General features: G+C 37.9%; 1 protein-coding gene across 5 annotated transcripts in view; it reads right to left on the bottom strand.

Moving 5' to 3' along the window:
• Window positions 1-6,899: 6,899 nt before the first annotated feature.
• LOC125234586 (multiple C2 and transmembrane domain-containing protein) overlaps window positions 6,900-17,813 on the bottom strand; it is a 45,641-nt gene continuing 34,727 nt past the window's right edge. For 4 of the 5 annotated variants that reach the window (XM_048140885.1, XM_048140912.1, XM_048140903.1 and 1 more), the window contains 11 exons: window positions 16,521-16,707; window positions 14,812-15,008; window positions 14,276-14,489; window positions 13,631-13,776; window positions 12,924-13,069; window positions 9,956-10,012; window positions 9,450-9,526; window positions 9,048-9,154; window positions 8,567-8,676; window positions 8,033-8,130; window positions 6,900-7,538 (listed from right to left, as the gene is read on the bottom strand). In XM_048140885.1, coding sequence (XP_047996842.1) covers window positions 7,461-7,538; window positions 8,033-8,130; window positions 8,567-8,676; window positions 9,048-9,154; window positions 9,450-9,526; window positions 9,956-10,012; window positions 12,924-13,069; window positions 13,631-13,776; window positions 14,276-14,489; window positions 14,812-15,008; window positions 16,521-16,707 — 1,417 coding nt within the window. In that variant the 3' untranslated portion in view covers window positions 6,900-7,460. The remainder of the gene's footprint in view (window positions 7,539-8,032; window positions 8,131-8,566; window positions 8,677-9,047; window positions 9,155-9,449; window positions 9,527-9,955; window positions 10,013-12,923; window positions 13,070-13,630; window positions 13,777-14,275; window positions 14,490-14,811; window positions 15,009-16,520; window positions 16,708-17,813) is intronic. The other variant, XM_048140920.1, reaches the window with a different exon arrangement.

Consider the following 17,813-nt stretch of genomic DNA (forward strand, 5'->3'; position numbering starts at 1 on the left):
CCTTTAGGACAAATAATACTTTGCACTCCAAGCTTTGCAACGGAAAAGACAGGATCGAGAAAGGGAAACAATCTGGGGTTTATAAGTTGACCTGTGATGTTTGTAACAAAGTGTACGTGGGCCAAACGGGCCGAAATTTCACTACCAGGTACAAGGAGCATATGGCGTCGTACAGGCACAACCATCCAGAAAGATCCAATTTTGCAAAGCATTTGATAGAGAGTGGCCATACTGTATCAGATAATCATTCTTTTGATGTATTACATGTATGTGAGAAAGGGCTGCGTTTAGGGGTTTTGGAACAGTTGGAAATAATTAGGTACAACAATAGGGGGTTGATCCTTAATGAGCAGTTGAATGTTGCGTCATCGCCGTTATTACGAATTTCTCCATCTAACTTGCTTGGTAGGGGGGGTTGACAAAGTATAAATATGGCCGACCATTCTGGAGACGATCAGTCAGTTGCGGAACTTCGGACCGTCAACATCAGCTCCTGAGGATGCCTCGTAGAGAGGCGAAACACGTGTCGAGTTTTGTATTTTTGGTGGTGGGTTGTTGTATTTATTTGCGTATTTATTTTTATTTTTGCGGTGGGAGGGTGGGAAAATTAATTGCATGTAAAAATACGCAAGTAAGTACAACAGGTTAATTAACACTGATTGACTTGCACGTTATCAATTCGCGGATTAGCAAAGGAACGTTCTAGTTTACGATTGCCATACAAAATGTATGAAAAAATGGTAACGGAATAGAGAAAAACCTTGGGACACTTTTTACTCCTATTAGGATTGAAAGAGCTCGCGATTCTGAGTGAAAAGCAGATAAAAAATTCCAAATAAAAAAAAAGTGGGGCCCAATTAACGCTCTTCCATTTGATATGTTACACGCTAAAAAACTATTTCAAAAAACTTTGATTTCTAATTTTTACTTTTACTCCCCAAAAGTGGCCCCTATAGTTGTTTTTTATTTTATTTAAATTACATGCCCGTCTTTGGTTCACAAGTTTACATATGTGTGCCAAACAAGTTAATTGGTTCAGTTGTTTCGGTTCAGTGGTTTCCTTTTTGAGGTACGGAACCTTAAAATTGAGGGGCCAAAGGTTTAATTCTCATAGAAAATTTGAATTTCGCGCCAAGATTTGGTTCATTCGTGGGTTGGAAAAAAGTCTACTTAAGTTGCCAAAAAATTACACGTCATATTGGCCAGGGGGGGAGGGGGTCCTGAAAATATCACCAAAGATCACCATGGGGGAGGGGGGGGTCTAAAATAAGCCAAAAACGTATGACGCGATTAATGGACGCCCCCTAAAGTGTTTGCAAAATTTGAAATGACGTGATTTAATTTGTTCCTAAAATATTAAGCAGAATCCAAAAAAATATATATAGTAAGTAGGGCAAACCTTGGCTTATTGGTGATACGTAGTTATTCGGTGATATCTGGTTATTATCTCGATTTGTGAGCACAGTGAGGAGATAAAACCTATAAAATCACCACCATCAACTGCTGTCGGATGTTCCGAATTAATTCGTAATGATTTTATAGGTTTTATCTCCTCACTGTGCCCACAAATCGAGATAATAACCAGATATCACCGAATAACTACGTATCACCAATAAGCTAAGGTTTGCCCTAGTTTGCTCATGCGCAACGACTGGCCGGAGGACGCGGCGGGGGGAGTCGCGTCGGTGCGGTATCGGTGCGGGGGCCCGCGGTACTGGCCGAAAAGTCACTAACTTGCGAGCGAAATTCAATCAAATCACGTCGGAGTACAGTACAGTTTTTATTGTAAAATTAATTAAATATGATTAGTTTTTGTATTCTACATTTTTTTGTAGGGTTAAACTCATTAAAACTGTTTAATTAATTATCGTTTTGGTTAAATGATGTACATTGCCTTAAAACTATAAATAAAAAATAACTAAACAGAGTTAGTTAATTTTCGCTTTCACACTTTTGACATACCAGGTATTCTAAAAGTAACTAAGTATATTAAGTGACTTTTTGAATGAGGTTCTTCGTGGTTAAATCGTTTAGTAATAGTTTGGGAAAAATAACTAAAATGACTTAGGTACGCTCATAAATAAGTTCAAAGAAGTATAAAAAAGTATAAAAGAATTAGGTATTTTTCGACTAAAATATTGAATCCGAGGTGGGTTTTTAGTTAGTTCTTTAACTTTGTAAAATTAGAACTATGATCTCTATTGCTACCGCAATAAGACTCAAATTTGGAGAAAAAAAATGCGATTTTGATGACATATACAAGTAAATTTTGGCCATTTTGTGATTTGGTGACTTTTCGCTCTACGGCGACGATATATATATTTATTTACACTGACGATCTCGGAAACCGCTCTAACGATTTCGCAGAAATTGGTTATGTGGGGGTTTTTGGGGGTGAAAAATCGGTCTAACTTATCCTTAGGTCCCGGAAAACGCGAATTTTCGAATTTTCATGCGTTTTTCTTCGCGCGCCATCTCGTGTGCAGTAGTTGTACTGTTAAGACAGAATTCTTTCGGTTGATGTAAGTACTATTTATTGCAAATACTAGATGGCGACACAGGTCAAGGCTAAAACGAATAGAAAAATACACTATTTGAGTTTTTGTGGCGAAATGCGCGCCATCTCGTGTGGAGTAGTTGTGTTGTTAAGGCTGAGAATTCTTTCGCTCGATGTAGGTACTATTCATTTTTGAACTAGATGGCGACACATGTCAAGGATACGAAACAGAACCGAGCGAAGCTCGGTTGCCCAGATATTTTCAATAAATTATAAAAATAAAACAAATTGTTTCCTTTTCGTTTCACGTATCAAGTAGGTATTAATTATTCCTCGTATAAATAGCTTACTTCTGAAGTCATTTGTAGATGTTAAATTGATTAATTATTACAATAAAACTATTTCAATCATCCTATATGCAGCGTGACTTCAAATTGATGTCATCGGCATGAAAGTTACGGGCTCTGGACATAATAGTTCAAAAATATCAAGTATGTTAAAATTTTTACATTTATACAAGCTTAGTCTTGCTTGGCCAATCATTGCTGCCACAAAAATGGCGCGGTAAATTGATTATCCATTCAATTTATAAATATGATTTATAAATAATTTATTTTACAGCACCTTTTATAATGACAACAATGGCTGGCCACTCCGTAGATACACAGCACAGTACCAAACTTTTGTTTTTTATTGCTTCCAAATTACTTTTTCAGAAATGTTCGTTGGTAAAAAAATGTTTTCGCTTCGACATATAATCACATCTACCTACATCATGTATTTTTTATAGAATGATGATCTGATAACGTTTCTTCAAAATCTATATAAGTATTATAAACAAATCTAGGTACTCTTAATCATTTTTATAGGTATATGTACATACAACACATCTATACATTATTAATTCTTTTGGGCCGACAACTATTTGTTTAAATTTTCAACAGTAACTTAACAAAATGTCTAATACATATATATAACATTTGATACAAAATTTGTGTAATTTTTATTAAAACCCCTATCTATACATACTTAATTTAATTACTTTAATGCTTTTAGTTTAAATGCAATCTCACTAATTTATTTAGCGAATAAAAATATCATTTAAAGTTTAACAATATTTAAAATAGGTACAAAATCAATCTTAAAATTAATTTCGTATAAATCTAAATGGAAAACTTTGGAAGAAATGGACTTTTGCCCCTGGCAATGTGCGATGGTCTGGTCGAGACGATATTTTGTCTGGTGTCAGACTATAGGCTCAAGTAATGTGGTGAGGACGCAAATCCAAATTATAACACATTTAACTAAAACATGGGTATAATTTGTTGGTGCTTTAATGAGAATGAAAACCTTATTGGTAAATAAAACGTCCGTAAGAGTAGGTAGAACCGCAAATTTAGGTAGTTTCCTTTTTTTTCTCTTCCACTAAAAATGGCGACAAACAAGAAACCGTAATCAAATTCCAAAAATAATACAACAGTCAATTTCTACTCTTTAGACTGTACCTAAATTCAAACTCGAATATCGAAATAGATATTTATTTGAAACATTTTTTTTGTAGTAGAAAAGTTAATGTTACACTGGTATTATTGTTGATATCATCAAATCATTCAGCCATTTTTGGTAGTTTTTTTTTTAATTCGAAAATGACAATTCATGGATTTTAGTTTAATATTGGGTTGGCACAAAAGTAATGACACACTCTACAAAACTCTATACATTTCCTTTCTTAGTGAGCGTCAGGACCCCTGGACCACTACAGATATTTGATGTTTAGTACATACTAAAATTTAGTACCTATTTGATACTATTTGGTACCTGAGTACATATATTTGGTACCTCCACTGATATCGAAAAATCGAGCGAATAAAGTGGCCAGACGTTCTGACGTCAGGATGTCTGGACCATTTTTGGTTTACATAGTTCTAGACAACACTACTAATTGATATCTTAGTCAATATTTACTACCTATTTGGTACCTGTCAATATATTTTTTTCAAATTTTTTTGGCGTACCAGAAAAAAGTTATGACGGAATTTAAAGTTGTGAGCCCGGCCGTGCCGTTGAAGTATGTAGCGCCTGTCAAAAGTATAAAGGCAAATCCGCCTGCCCTCCTGCGCGCGTCAACTTAAATAGGAATTTAGTTTTAGGCACTCGCACATCATCTCTACTACTGACTAGTGGCAATAATATAGTCGAAATATAAAAGTAATTAGTGTAATCACACTAGTTTTCCATTTTCCTCCTGAGAGACCTAAACACGTGGCAACAGTTGGGCAAATTCTAGGGGGGAAACAGCATAAACTGTTATAATTAACAGCGTCATTGGTAATATTGGTGCCAGTTCTCGAAAATGGTCGTGCCACGCTCTATTGGGATCGATCTATTATCACTGACAGGACTATTGTAGCCAATAAGCCTGACATTGTGATAATAGATCGACTGCAACGCCGGGCAGTGCTCGTTGACATCACCATTCCCCATGATGAGAATCTCGTGAAAGCCGAGAAGGACAAGTCCAGTAAGTACCTAGACTTGGCTCACGAGATAACCGCCATGTGGGATGTTGAATCAACGATCATTGTTCCGAATTCCGATAGTCGTTTCAGCGAACGGTCTCATAGCGAAGAGTCTCGACCAACATCTTAAGAGACTCTCGCTAGGTGACTGGATCAAGGGCCAGATGCAGAAGGCGGTGATCTTGGACACAGCGCGGATAGTTCGACGGTTCCTCTCTCTGCAGCCCTAACCACCGGCAGCTTGGGCCCTGCCCCGCTGCTGGCGGCACCCTAGGTTAGGTTTTTTATAATATGTTTATATGTTTTTATATTGTTTTGTAAGTGTTTTTTTATTTTACTTTTATACTCATATTGTAAAAAACCTAGCATAAGAAAAAAGATAAATAAAGGAAATAAAAAATATAAAACGTAAACCAAGTGTCTCATTACTTTTGTGCCAACCCAATATAAGCCACCAATCAGCATAGGTTATAATTTATGATAGATCATCATAGCCAGGTTGATACTTGACAATGAACTTTATTAACTTCTATATTACGTTTTATTTAGCGTTTTGCGCATTACATAAACGACGTGGTGCGAAGCAGTACATTACGATACAAGTGCGAAAAACAGGAAGTTCGAAACGAGTGGCGATAAATTAAAAAAAAACCGGCCAAGAGCGTGTCGAGCCACGCTCAGTGTAGGGTTCCGTAGTTTTCCGTATTTTTCTCAAAAACTACTAAACCTATCAAGTTGAAAACAATTTTCCTAGAAAGTCTTTATAAAGTTCTACTTTTGTGATTTTTTTCATATTTTTTAAACATATGGTTCAAAAGTTAGAGGGGGGGGACACACTTTTTTTTCCTTTAGGAGCGATTATTTCCGAAAATATTAATATTATCAAAAAACGATTTTAGTAAACCCTTATTCATTTTTAAATACCTATCCAACAATATATCACACGTTGGGGTTGGAATAAAAAAAATCAGTCCCCACTTTACATGTAGGGGAGGTACAACAAAACATTTTTTTTCACTTTTTATTTTACCACTTTGTCGGCGTGATTGATATACATATTGGTACCAAATTTCAGTTTTCTAGTGCTAACGGTCACTGAGATTATCCGCGGATGGACGGACGGACGGACGGACAGACAGACATGGCGAAACTATAAGGGTTCCTAGTTGACTACGGAACCCTAAAAACGACCGAAGGGAGTGTTTTAAATCGATACGATTTTTTTTTCGCACGTGTATCGTACGACGTTTTTCAGTACAGATGGCCCTCCGAAGTTTCAACCTGACAAGAAATGACCCACTTCTCGCACTAGTGCGTAAAAAAAAACACCATCTGTACTGAAAAACGGGTTTCATGCATTTAAAAAGTTAAATAAGTAAGTAGGTACTTATTTCATTCGAACGAGTTGATAAGTGATAAAACTGATAAATTTGACAAGAGGTTTTTTTGTTGGATAATTATTTTGTTGGATTGGAGATGATTTATTTACCTATCTATGTGGACGACTTTTGGGTAAATTTATACAAATTTATGCACCTATTTAATTAAATACAAACTTTACAAATCACATATAAATTATTAATATTTATATTGCATGGAATATATTCGAGGTCTTGAGATTCTTAAAATACTTTTTTAAATGATTAACAAATCTGTTTTCAGGTAAAACTAGGGCTATAATTGGATGTACCACTATTAAAATCGTTATTATTAGATTTTTGTGCTAGTTTATTAATTACCTCAATGCTTTATACACGCATTTTTAATGGGGCAAGAACCGACGTATGAAAAAAACTGAATTCGCATGATCACTATAAGTATATGAACGGTAGTTCAAAATAATATTGTACTGTGGATAGTGTGGATACACTTAAAAAGGGACATTGAACACATTATTTATTCATACCATATCTCATGGGGTACATAATTTGGCGAGGTAAGTAATTCTTCAAAATGTAATTTTGTAACGTTTTGAACGCCATAAACGCCGCGTCAAGTCAACGCAAAATTAACGCCATAACGGCTCAGCCACGACAGTGGTCTAAGCGCGACAGCGGTGAGCGGCGGCCATATATTGGAGCGAGACACAACGATGGGACTTTTCATTCGCACGTATGGCTGCCGCTCACCGCTGTCGCGCTTAGACCAATGTCGTGGCTGGGCTGTAACGCTGCTAAAACTGTAAGAACAGCAACACTCCAGGACTAATGATTTATGGACCAGAATGTCAATACCAAGAATGAAGAGGATCCATTCGACGATTGGCGTTCAAAGAGTTAACTTTATAACTCTTCATGTCATCTCAAACTATACTGTCGAATTTTAGAATATATTTTTCACCACTTTGTTAGTCCTATACATGCATAATCCGTGGCAAGTACTACCTACAGTTTAACCCTCAACTTGGCGACATAGCCGGCGAGCCGACGGCGCAAGCTGCCGCGTTATGATGCCTTGTGCTTCTTGCGAGCATCACGGCGGTGCTCGGTGGAAGAGTGGGGTTTCAACTCGCGGCAGTCCAACTGGAAGAGAAAATAAGGTTAAGTGCCATTTTTAACCGACTTCAAAAAAGGAGGAGGTTCTCAATTCGACTGAATGTTTTTTTTTTTTATTATTTTTTTGTATGTATGTTACTCGATATCTCCGAGAATTGTGGACCGATTTTCAAAATTTTTTTTTTGATCGTACGGGTTTAACCCCGAGATGGTCCCATTGGCACCAAGTCGGGGTCTGATGATGGGATCCTGGAGAAATCGAGGGAACTCTTCAAATGTTATAGGCACATGTAATGTTCTTAGTGTAGTTTTCAAAGGTACACCAGTATTTATTCAGAGTCGCGTCCACGCAACGCTCATGCTCCAGCGTTTGGCGTTCACGCCACGCCCATCTCGAACATAATAGGTAATGTATCTTTGCGAAGGATCCTGTTTCAGATGAAGTATGCGTGGGATCAATAGGTTATGTGTAGGCTGATATTTGAAGAAGACTCTTAAAGTAGGTATTTCGGTAAACTTACCAAAATCTCATCGTCCGGGACCCTCGAGAGCAGATCCAAGACTTCGTTGTTCGGTATAGTGTGTGGCCGGAGTATTTTGCGCGTGAATTTATTTATGCCTAAGGAAAGAAATAATATTTTTAGATTAAACTAAGAAGCGCAACAACTATACTTAATAGTGATAACAACTCGGGAGTTCGCGGTATCAAATCCCGCCCTGGCTCATACAGTACTTCTATCAGAACTTATTACCAAATACCAACCTATGGTACGAATTATCATTTTGATATTTGCCAGTCGCACGAAAACATCGCGAAGATACCATACTAAGCTAAATAAAGCCTATTGTACCTTCTGGATTGGAAGGTCTAATAGTCTGGGTTGGAAGGTCAGTTCGTAAAAACTAGTGCTTTCGCCAATTCTTGAATAAAAGCTGAGCTACAAGCCGGGGTAACACAAAGAAGAAGATGACTTTGTAACTGTGGGCGTCAAAACCCGTCTTGGGCGTTGAATTGAAACGGTTAAAAATCAAATATGATAGACAAACGCGCTTACCCCATGCCATGAGCAGGTATCGCAGCGGTATCATATACAGAACCACCATGGCCCCAAAGAGCATGATGATCGCGATGTAACTAAGATATGGCACCGTGAAGTTCGCTAAACTGGAATTAAAAAGATTCTGTCAGAATAAATTTGTCATTGACCGCGTTGTTGGAACCACTTTCAAGACGCCAACCAGTAACCAGCAAAAAATTTCACTTGCCTAATTTACCTAGATCGATCTTCTGGCATTTTTAGTATTGTCAAGTCAATTCATAAAAAACAAAATGGCTAAGATTCTAATCGATAACGCTTTTAACGGCAGGTAATAATCGGCTGGATAAGATTTAAATAATAGTGAAGTAACATAAAGACCCATACATCAGAGCCAGCAACTTGTATGGGGACTGGGTGTGAAGGCACAACTCAGTTGAACGGCATAAGTTCAAAGTATACCTTCACAAAGGGTACAATAGTTGGTAAATGAGCTTACTTTTTAACAGCCTCTCCTAATGAGGCGACGTAGCCGATAGCATTCTGCACCGTTTGCGTCACCTCCTGAATAGCTTGCAGCCTCTCTTTTAGAGATTTCTTCTCCTCCTGTAAAAAGTAACATTACTTTGTGTTAGCTAACTTAAAAAATACCTAGTAGAAATTAAAAAGTGGCAACATTGTAGAGTCTTTCGTCTCTTTCAGATCAATACCTAAATAATGTACTTAATTGTAATTTGATAGTAAAGCATACTTAGCTGGCCTTTTTACATTTGGAATCTGAATTGAGCGAAGTGAGGAACTCTGAACAGGATTTGTAAAAACTGTTGTAGTAGTTACTTAATGTATATAATAATTACGAACGATTGATTGATTGATTGATTGATTAATGTAAGAATATTACCTTATCCACTTCTTCCTCGTCATCTTCTTCGGCCAGCAGGTCTTCATCGTCCACCGGTTGTAACAGTGGATTGCCCCCTGGTATGGAGAAAAAGTATTTTATTTTCTAAGTAAATCTAGGTGTATTTTCAATATTAAGTAGGTGCCTGAATTGGTTATTAATTAGTGCCCTTTTGGTCATTTTGTGAAAGAAACATTAGTTTTGGGTTGATGGGTACGAAAGCAGATTAATTTATATACAATTAAATTAATTCAGTTAAGCATAAGTAGGTATTGCATGGTTAGAGTAAAGCACACACCTGCCACCTTGAAACAATTCAGCAAAATATATAACCTAAACCCTTTGAACATCACGACTTACCATAACGCGACATAATAAAAAAACTGTAAGTTAGAAAAGGAACTAGAACTGTAAACGTGCGTGTTTGTAGACGTTTGCGGTCAAAGGGTTTTATTTTATTTAAGCCCAAGAACCTTAATTTTTGTCAATTTTTACACAGAACTTACTTATTCTTGGCAAATACGGCTTAAACGCTTGAAATATTCGGGTGTCTTCGTATTCAACTAAAAATAAAAGTAAAAAAAAACTAAATAATAAAGTCACAAAATAAATATAACTCATTGCCGAGTTTGTATCTAAAATGAAAATACAAAAATTACGAAAACCAAACAACCATAAGTATGAACCGAAACAAATCTACGAGTAGGTATAACTGAATTTAATGATATACTTATAATAATATGTATATTAGGTAGTTACGATACACTTTTAACATTAACTTTTAAAATACACGATATGCATAAACTATAATTATACCCATAGTACTGTTAGTGTAGGAAGTACCATCCCCCTGTAGGCCTAGCACATCATTGCCGCGAGAATTTGTCGCCACGAGATAGACTACCTGTCCTTATGTCATTATTACAATTAGAAGAAGACATGTGATCTATCTCGCGGCGACATACTCTCGCGGCAATCATGTGCTAGGCTTACTGAAGTTTTATTTTAACTTATTACTGGTTAATTTACCAATAACCAAAAAAGTATAAAACAACGATAAAATCCCAAAATATTAGTCCAATTGGTTAGGTCATTATTGTTATGTAAAAAGGTGGCAAATATTTTTTCTAAAACCTATATTTATTGTATTGGGGAAAAAATAATTTCGGTTTCATTATGTTAGTCCAAGTTAATTTTATTAATATAAATTTTCAACATTAATCAATGATATATGCGCCGTTTTGATCAATGACCTTTTGCCACTTTTCTGGTAAAACCATAATTCCGTCACTGTAGAATTTCTGAGATTTTTGGGCGAAAAACTGAACCAAGTGATTTTCACAAGCCTCTTTTGAAACCAGATTTACACCATTAAGAGAATTTTGCAGAGACCGGAACAAATGATAGTCCTCTCAAAGTCAAAGTCTCAGAGTCAAAAACTCTTTCAGCTTTTGACGAGTCACTAAAGATATGTGCGGTCTAGCATTGTCATGATGGAAGATAACGCCTTTTCGGTTGATCAATTCTGGCCGATTTTTTTCCATCGCCTGCTTCAATCGCATTAACTGTTGACAATAGATAGTCGAATTAATGGTTTGGCCAGATTCGAGCAGCTCATGATAAACAATACCCTTCCAATCCCACCAAACACTCAACATCACCTTCCTTCGCGTCAAGATGGGCTTCGCTACTGTTTGTGAAGTTTCTCCGGGCTTTAACCACGATCTCTTTCGCACATTGTTGTCATACATGATCCACTTTTCATCGCCCGTAATCATTTGTTTCAAAAATGGCTCGATTTTGTTTCGTTTCAACAGGGATTCACAAATGGAAACTCGGTCCATTAAATTTTTCAATGTTAATTCATGCGGAACCCAAGTATCGAGTTTCTTTTGGTATCCAAGCTTGTGTAAATGGTTCAAGACTGTTTTATGGTCGACGTTTAGTTTAACAGCAATGTCACGAGATGAAATATGTCTGTCTACCTCGATTTCATTAAGAATTTGATCGACTTTTTCAACGGTTGGCCGACCAGGGCGAGGTTCATCTTTAAGATCGAAGTTTCCGGAACGAAATCGAGAAAACCAATTCTGACACTGTCGTTCACTTAAACAGTCATCACCATAAACACTGCACAGTTTCCGATGAGCCTGGGCTGCAGTTTTTCCTTTCCGGAAATAAAAAAGCAAAATGTGACGAAAGTGGCCTTCTGGAGTCTCCATGATCAATTCGCAATATTTTTTAATGAGTAAACAAATGACGCTAATTCGCACTCTAGAATGTTCCATAGACTCGTAACTTCTAAACATGCTATAGTATGACATCACCGAATAATCATTACTAGAGACATAGGACTAGTAACACCATCTATTAGAAACAACCGAAATTATTTTTTCCCCAACCCAATATTTTCTCAGATCAATCCATGGACATCTCATTTTGAAAATGAACCCATGATGGGCAATATACCTACCATATTTATTTTTATTTAGCACGAATCGTGTAAGAAAAAAAAGCTTGGGCATAAAAGTTATAATTTCCTTAGCTTGTAATACATGAGACATAAAGACCAGAATGAGAAAGGGCTGCCCCTTCACTTAGCACCCATCGTAGTACAAGCTTTGCTTAGTTTAGGGCTTGGCTGATCTATTTAAGGTGTCCCCCAACATTTATTTATTTAAATTAATTTTTTATTAAGCAGAAACGTCTGCTAACGATTCTAAACATTTTTATATTAAAGGAAAAAATGGAAAAATTTACGCTTCCGGCGGGACTTGAACCCGCACCATTTTTGCAATCCGTGCAATGCTCTTACCAATTGAGCTACGGAAGCCACGCCGGACTTCGCAAATCTCTCCATGCCTTTCCTCAATTCGATTCGTAGCTCAATTGGTAAGAGCATTGCACGGATTGCAAAAATGGTGCGGGTTCAAGTCCCGCCGGAAGCGTAAATTTTTCCATTTTTTTCCTTTAATATAAAAATGTATAGAATCGTTAGCAGACGTTTCTGCTTAATAAAAAATTAATTTAGTATGGGTTAGCACATTGTTACTGGTGAATTCTCAATATAACTTGAGACTCCAGTGCCGTTACAAGATGTAATAGTCTGTCGGTAGATGGCGCTAGACGTCACCCCAAGACGTGTGTACAAAAGGAAAGGCATGGAGAGATTTGCGAAGTCCGGCGTGGCTTCCGTAGTTCAATTGGTAAGAGCATTGCACGGATTGCAAAAATGGTGCGGGTTCAAGTCCCGCCGGAAGCGTAAATTTTTCCATTTTTTCCTTTAATATAAAAATATTTATTTATTTATTATTTATTTATTTACACCTCAAAGCAGCCATACTAGAAGTAGAAGCAGAAGAATGGGACACCTCGTAATAGATCGAAAATCGTAGAATGAGCGCTCGTGAGACTCCCAATCGAAGTCTGTCTCTGGAAAGCCTGAACAAGGCAATGTACTTAGAAAAAGCTTACCAGTGAGCCTGTAGATGAGCCAGTTCCTAGTCAAGAAGACTAGGATGAGGAAGGGCAGCATCCACATCTCGTAGTAGTAGCAGAAGGCTAACCACACTAGGAGCCCGAAGAACGAACGCACGCGGGACTCCCATTCAAAACAGTCTCTGGAATGGTTGTAGGGATTTAACAATACTGGCATTTTACGTATGCATAAATAGTAGGGGCACGTAAGTTTAACGCTGACCGTTATTGCGCAGAAGTTGAAACCGCAGATCTCACATTAAGGGGCGAAGGTTATGCGTCCCCATGCGCAGCTATCCGCTCCATATATCACTCAGCGCTAAACTTACGTGCCGCGTACCTACTTGTTCCTACACAAGTATGATTAATTGATGATTCAGTCTGGATATGATATTAAAAAAAAAGCTCTTTCGATTTCTAAAAAATCCGGTACGGTACGGACGACAAAGCAAATGAAGCAGTTTTAAATTAGGCATCCCAGAGAAAAACTATTTACCTGGTCGTTCTAACTGTTCTTTAAAAATCAGGGATATATACCCAATCTTAATCCCCACCTGACCCCAGGCTCCCTTGAGTCAGAATGCTGGGGTAACGCAAGGAAGACCATGGTGATCATTGGTCAAATAAGATGGGAACCTTTTCAGTGGCAGTTCTTACGAGCAAAGTCAGTCAAATTTGAGAACTTATGACAAGTAGGTACTCACTGTAAAATCTTCCCAATCTCTATAAACCACATGATGATGGCCTTCAGCCGCATGACATTGCGGATGAACAGCTGTCGCTTGAACTTGGCTTCTTGGTGCATGTACTTTGGTTCCTTCGGGTTTATCACTCGGATTGCAGCTTTCAGCTGCAACAATATAACGTGAATAAGTTCCCTTTTCTGATGGATGGATAGAAGGAAATTAGTGTATCCAGAAATATATATACCATTTTGTGATTAAATAGACGCAGAGATAATTCACCCCTCATAGAAATTTTGAATTAGGGCTTTATTTTACTGCTAAAGTGGGCTGGGTTTGTCAGAATATATCACTTATAAAACAGATTTTCATCTTCTTAATCCTTCAGGACGTACCACTGAGTCTCTTATTACTGATACTAAGCAGAGTGGCATTACCAATTTAGAACACCTACTGCTTCTTTTTGCACTTCTACTTAAAGACACCCACTTGGTTCCATACCACAGTCATCTCTAACAGTACCTAAGTATCTTTGCCCTCGTCTTCATCTTCTTATCCTTAAGGGCGTACTACCGCTTTTGCCCATTCCTGATGCTAAGAAAAGCACCACTAGTTTGCCCAGGAACTGCTAATACTTTCTACACTTCTTTACTTATAGCTACCCACCTGGTTCCATATCACAGTCATCTCCAGCAGTATCTGCGGATAATTCCCCTTTGCTCTCGTCCTCATCTTCTTATCCTTGAGCGCGTACCACCGCTTCTCTCCATTCCTGATGCTGAGGAGAGGCACCGCCAGTTTGCCAAGGAACTCCACTTTGTGGTCGTGGTCTTCATCGTAGACCGTTAGCTCCAGGATTGAGCTTATGTCCTTCACTGTGCTGGAAAGGTATTTTGGAGTCAATTTGAAGTCCCAGAAGATGTTTGATAGGATTTAAAGTTGGAGTGAATCTCTTTACAGGGACGTTTTATGCTAAACTATTGATATGAGAACGGTGCAAAAGTGGTATAATCTGCATTCAGTATTCACAACATTTTTCGATACTTAACTCAATTGCTTACTCTCAATTGCATTCTAATTCAGTAGCTAGAAATTTTGCTAAATATGAAAGAAATCAGCTCTAGCTTATTACTAGCAGAATCAAAACTCAGAAGAGTTATAGAATTAGAGAATAGTAAAATTGTTATTAAAAATCAACTTACAAAGTAAAGATCTTCATCCAGTTAGGCGCAAGCGTTTTGTACTCCGTATGAGTCTGTAGCCGGGAGTTACCCAGTTCTAGCACGCAGAAGGGGTCGGATTTGCCCCCCAAGTCTGCGGCAGCCAGGCCCTTCGCGCCGTAGACCTTTACGCAGAGCCAGCCCACGCCGCTCGACTGCTCGTTCAGGTAATACCATGTCTGGAAAAAAGGTTTCTTCTAAGAAATTGATCCGGAAATCATGCATATATGGTCACATTGGTCACGCTCTTTCCACTAGCAAAGAATATATAGCTAGTACCTAAATAACTAGTGTCGCTTAAGAAGGATAGCGTAAAAGTAGCGTTTTAGATCCGCCTTGTTTCGGCGAATAAATCTTGAAACAGACCTTATAGAGGGGGAAAATGTTTACCTACTACCTGATTACAAACTTTTTCACACGTGATAGTTTTTAAATTTGCATATTTTCTGAGATTCTTTCATGCTTCACTTACCGTTACATACTTCACCGTTCGAGCGATCGTGCGATTCGTGCGATCGTGAGCGAATCGTGAAGCGTTTGCGCATTGGGCTACGCACACTGAGGGTACGTACACTGTGGGGTCGTAGATATCTATCTCTATCGCTCGTGCGTATTGGCGTGACAGAGCCAGACCACCTTTCGCGGCGTTTCGTTTTCGTTTCGCGTCGGAGAAATGCCATTCGGCTCCGCATGCTGGTTAAGTAACGTGTATCGAGGTTTTAATGAAACAATTACACGGTTGTTTATTTACATTGTGGCGAGTAATGCATTCCGTCTTATCGCCGCTACGTATAGTCACATTTATTACCGATGTGACATCGAGAAGTAGGTACTTAGTTCATGAAGTCAAAATGTTGAAGAAAACATTACAAGAAGTTTCTTTAGCTTGTAGTTCGGTTATCTTGCATTATTGCCGGTAGGTACAGGGACAGATTGTCATAAAACGAGGCTAGTAAATAAACCAACCTAGACCTTGACCAGGTAATATTGACACCGGTACTAAAATAGCCGCTTTGGCATCATCCGATAAAAAGAAAACGTGATGAATAGCCGTTTATTTCACCATCAATGAAAATAAAACATAGATCATTGACTATTAATCTTTTTAATGGTTTTGTCAATCCTTTTAATGGTTGATTAATAGTGATTGTACTTCAAAGAAAAGTTATTTACACAGTAACCTGTTAAATATATCTACACTACCTACAATTCATTCAAAAATTCGAAATAGCTCATAATTATCTAATAAATATAGGTACCTATTACGGGTAGCATGCATTCAGTAAAAACCAACTAGTGTTGGTTAAACACAGAAAAGAGAGGTATTTACCTACGTCAAAACTTTATTCTTAAGTGTGAGCTGAGGCCATCCACAAGTAAAGTTGCTAAGAATCTGTTAAATGTTTTATAATTACCTATAATGATTAGTTCCCATTGTGGTTGTTTAGATGTAAATATTTTCCGTAAATAAAATGAATAATAACAGCGTTGTTCACTGGAAAAAAGGAACGAACAAGGAAAGGAATTCCGTACATTGACCGTGCATTGATGCCGGTAGTCAATGACTCAGCGAGGGGGAGGGACACAAAATTAAAGTATGATAGAGCTATTCCTATCATATTCCTATGAATATGTGGGGCAATGTACGATATTCCTACTAGGGGTAAGGGGCCTTTACTAATGATACTTACGTATCTCTTCTCAATAATCTCAATATCCCTCGGGTTCTCCTTGTAACTGGTGAGGTCGGTGATGGTCTCACTCTGCGTGGTCCCGCTGATGGTAAGAAGTAAGAAGATCTGCCCGTTTCCGTCTTCTAGGTCTTGCCACATGCTGTGAGTCTTCTCGCGTTCTAGGCGGGACAGGTCTATTGTACACCTGAAGAAGTATGCTTTCGTTAAGAAATTTTTAAATCCTTTTTAATAGCCTAATATTAATATGGCCTCGGCTGGGCGGAGCTGGAGGAGGCCGCGCTGGACCGCGAAGAATGGAAGTCCCTTCTGAGAGCCCTATGTCCCTAATGAGGGATAACAGGATATCATCATCGTCATCATCAATATTAATATCAAAACAAATCATAATTGCTGCAATACATTTCGTTAAAACCCCACTCACAATCCCAATCTGCACCACGCTTATACTTGGCAAGTTCGCACAAAAGTTCATATTATGCTTTGCAGCGTTTCCAGCACGTTACACCTAAGTGCGTTTTCACATTATCCGATCCGATAACCCATGCATTTAAGCCGCCATCTTTGATTTTTGCCTTTGAAATCCTTCCGACACCCGATATCGGATCGGATAATGTGAAAACGCACTAAGGCGACGGAAACTTGTTATACTCTGTCAAACAAGTCTGTCAGTAAATAAGAACAAAGAAAACTATATGCATCCTTTTCTTTAGGGTGCTAGGGACTTGTTTGACAGAGTATACATCAGCCAAATCTTAAGGCACGCCACAGACAGTCTGAAATATTCATAACCTTAAAAAAGATTTGTATGCAAACTGACACTGACAGATCTGTCAGTGTCAGTTTGAACTGACAGGTTGCATACAAATCTTTTTTAAGATTATGAATTTTTCAGACTGTCTGTAGGATAAAACTTTTGTTTCAAACACGATGTTCGGGAATAATTACGTAGGTAATTTTTTCATTAAACGAGTCTCTGATTAATGATGAAGATTGGCTATTTCCTGAAACGACTAACGTAGTAGCTCTATAAAATACGAGTATATAGCGAGTATACGTGAAATCTGTTCTGATTGCGAGAATGTACCCTCTTCTTCACATTACAACACGGTCGGTACGTATTCAAGAAAACCGCAAACCATTATATTATCCTTTCAGTATCAGAGTAAATATAGTTTTGAGGTAAAATAATACATCTTACAGTTTACAATTACATCGTTAGTGTTATTCATCACGTATGTTGCCCGAAGGGATAGGTACACAATGCACTATTGTTGTTCTGATCTGCATGAT

The sequence above is a fragment of the Leguminivora glycinivorella genome, chromosome 2, assembly GCF_023078275.1.
Source record: "Leguminivora glycinivorella isolate SPB_JAAS2020 chromosome 2, LegGlyc_1.1, whole genome shotgun sequence".
NCBI lineage: Eukaryota > Metazoa > Arthropoda > Insecta > Lepidoptera > Tortricidae > Leguminivora > Leguminivora glycinivorella.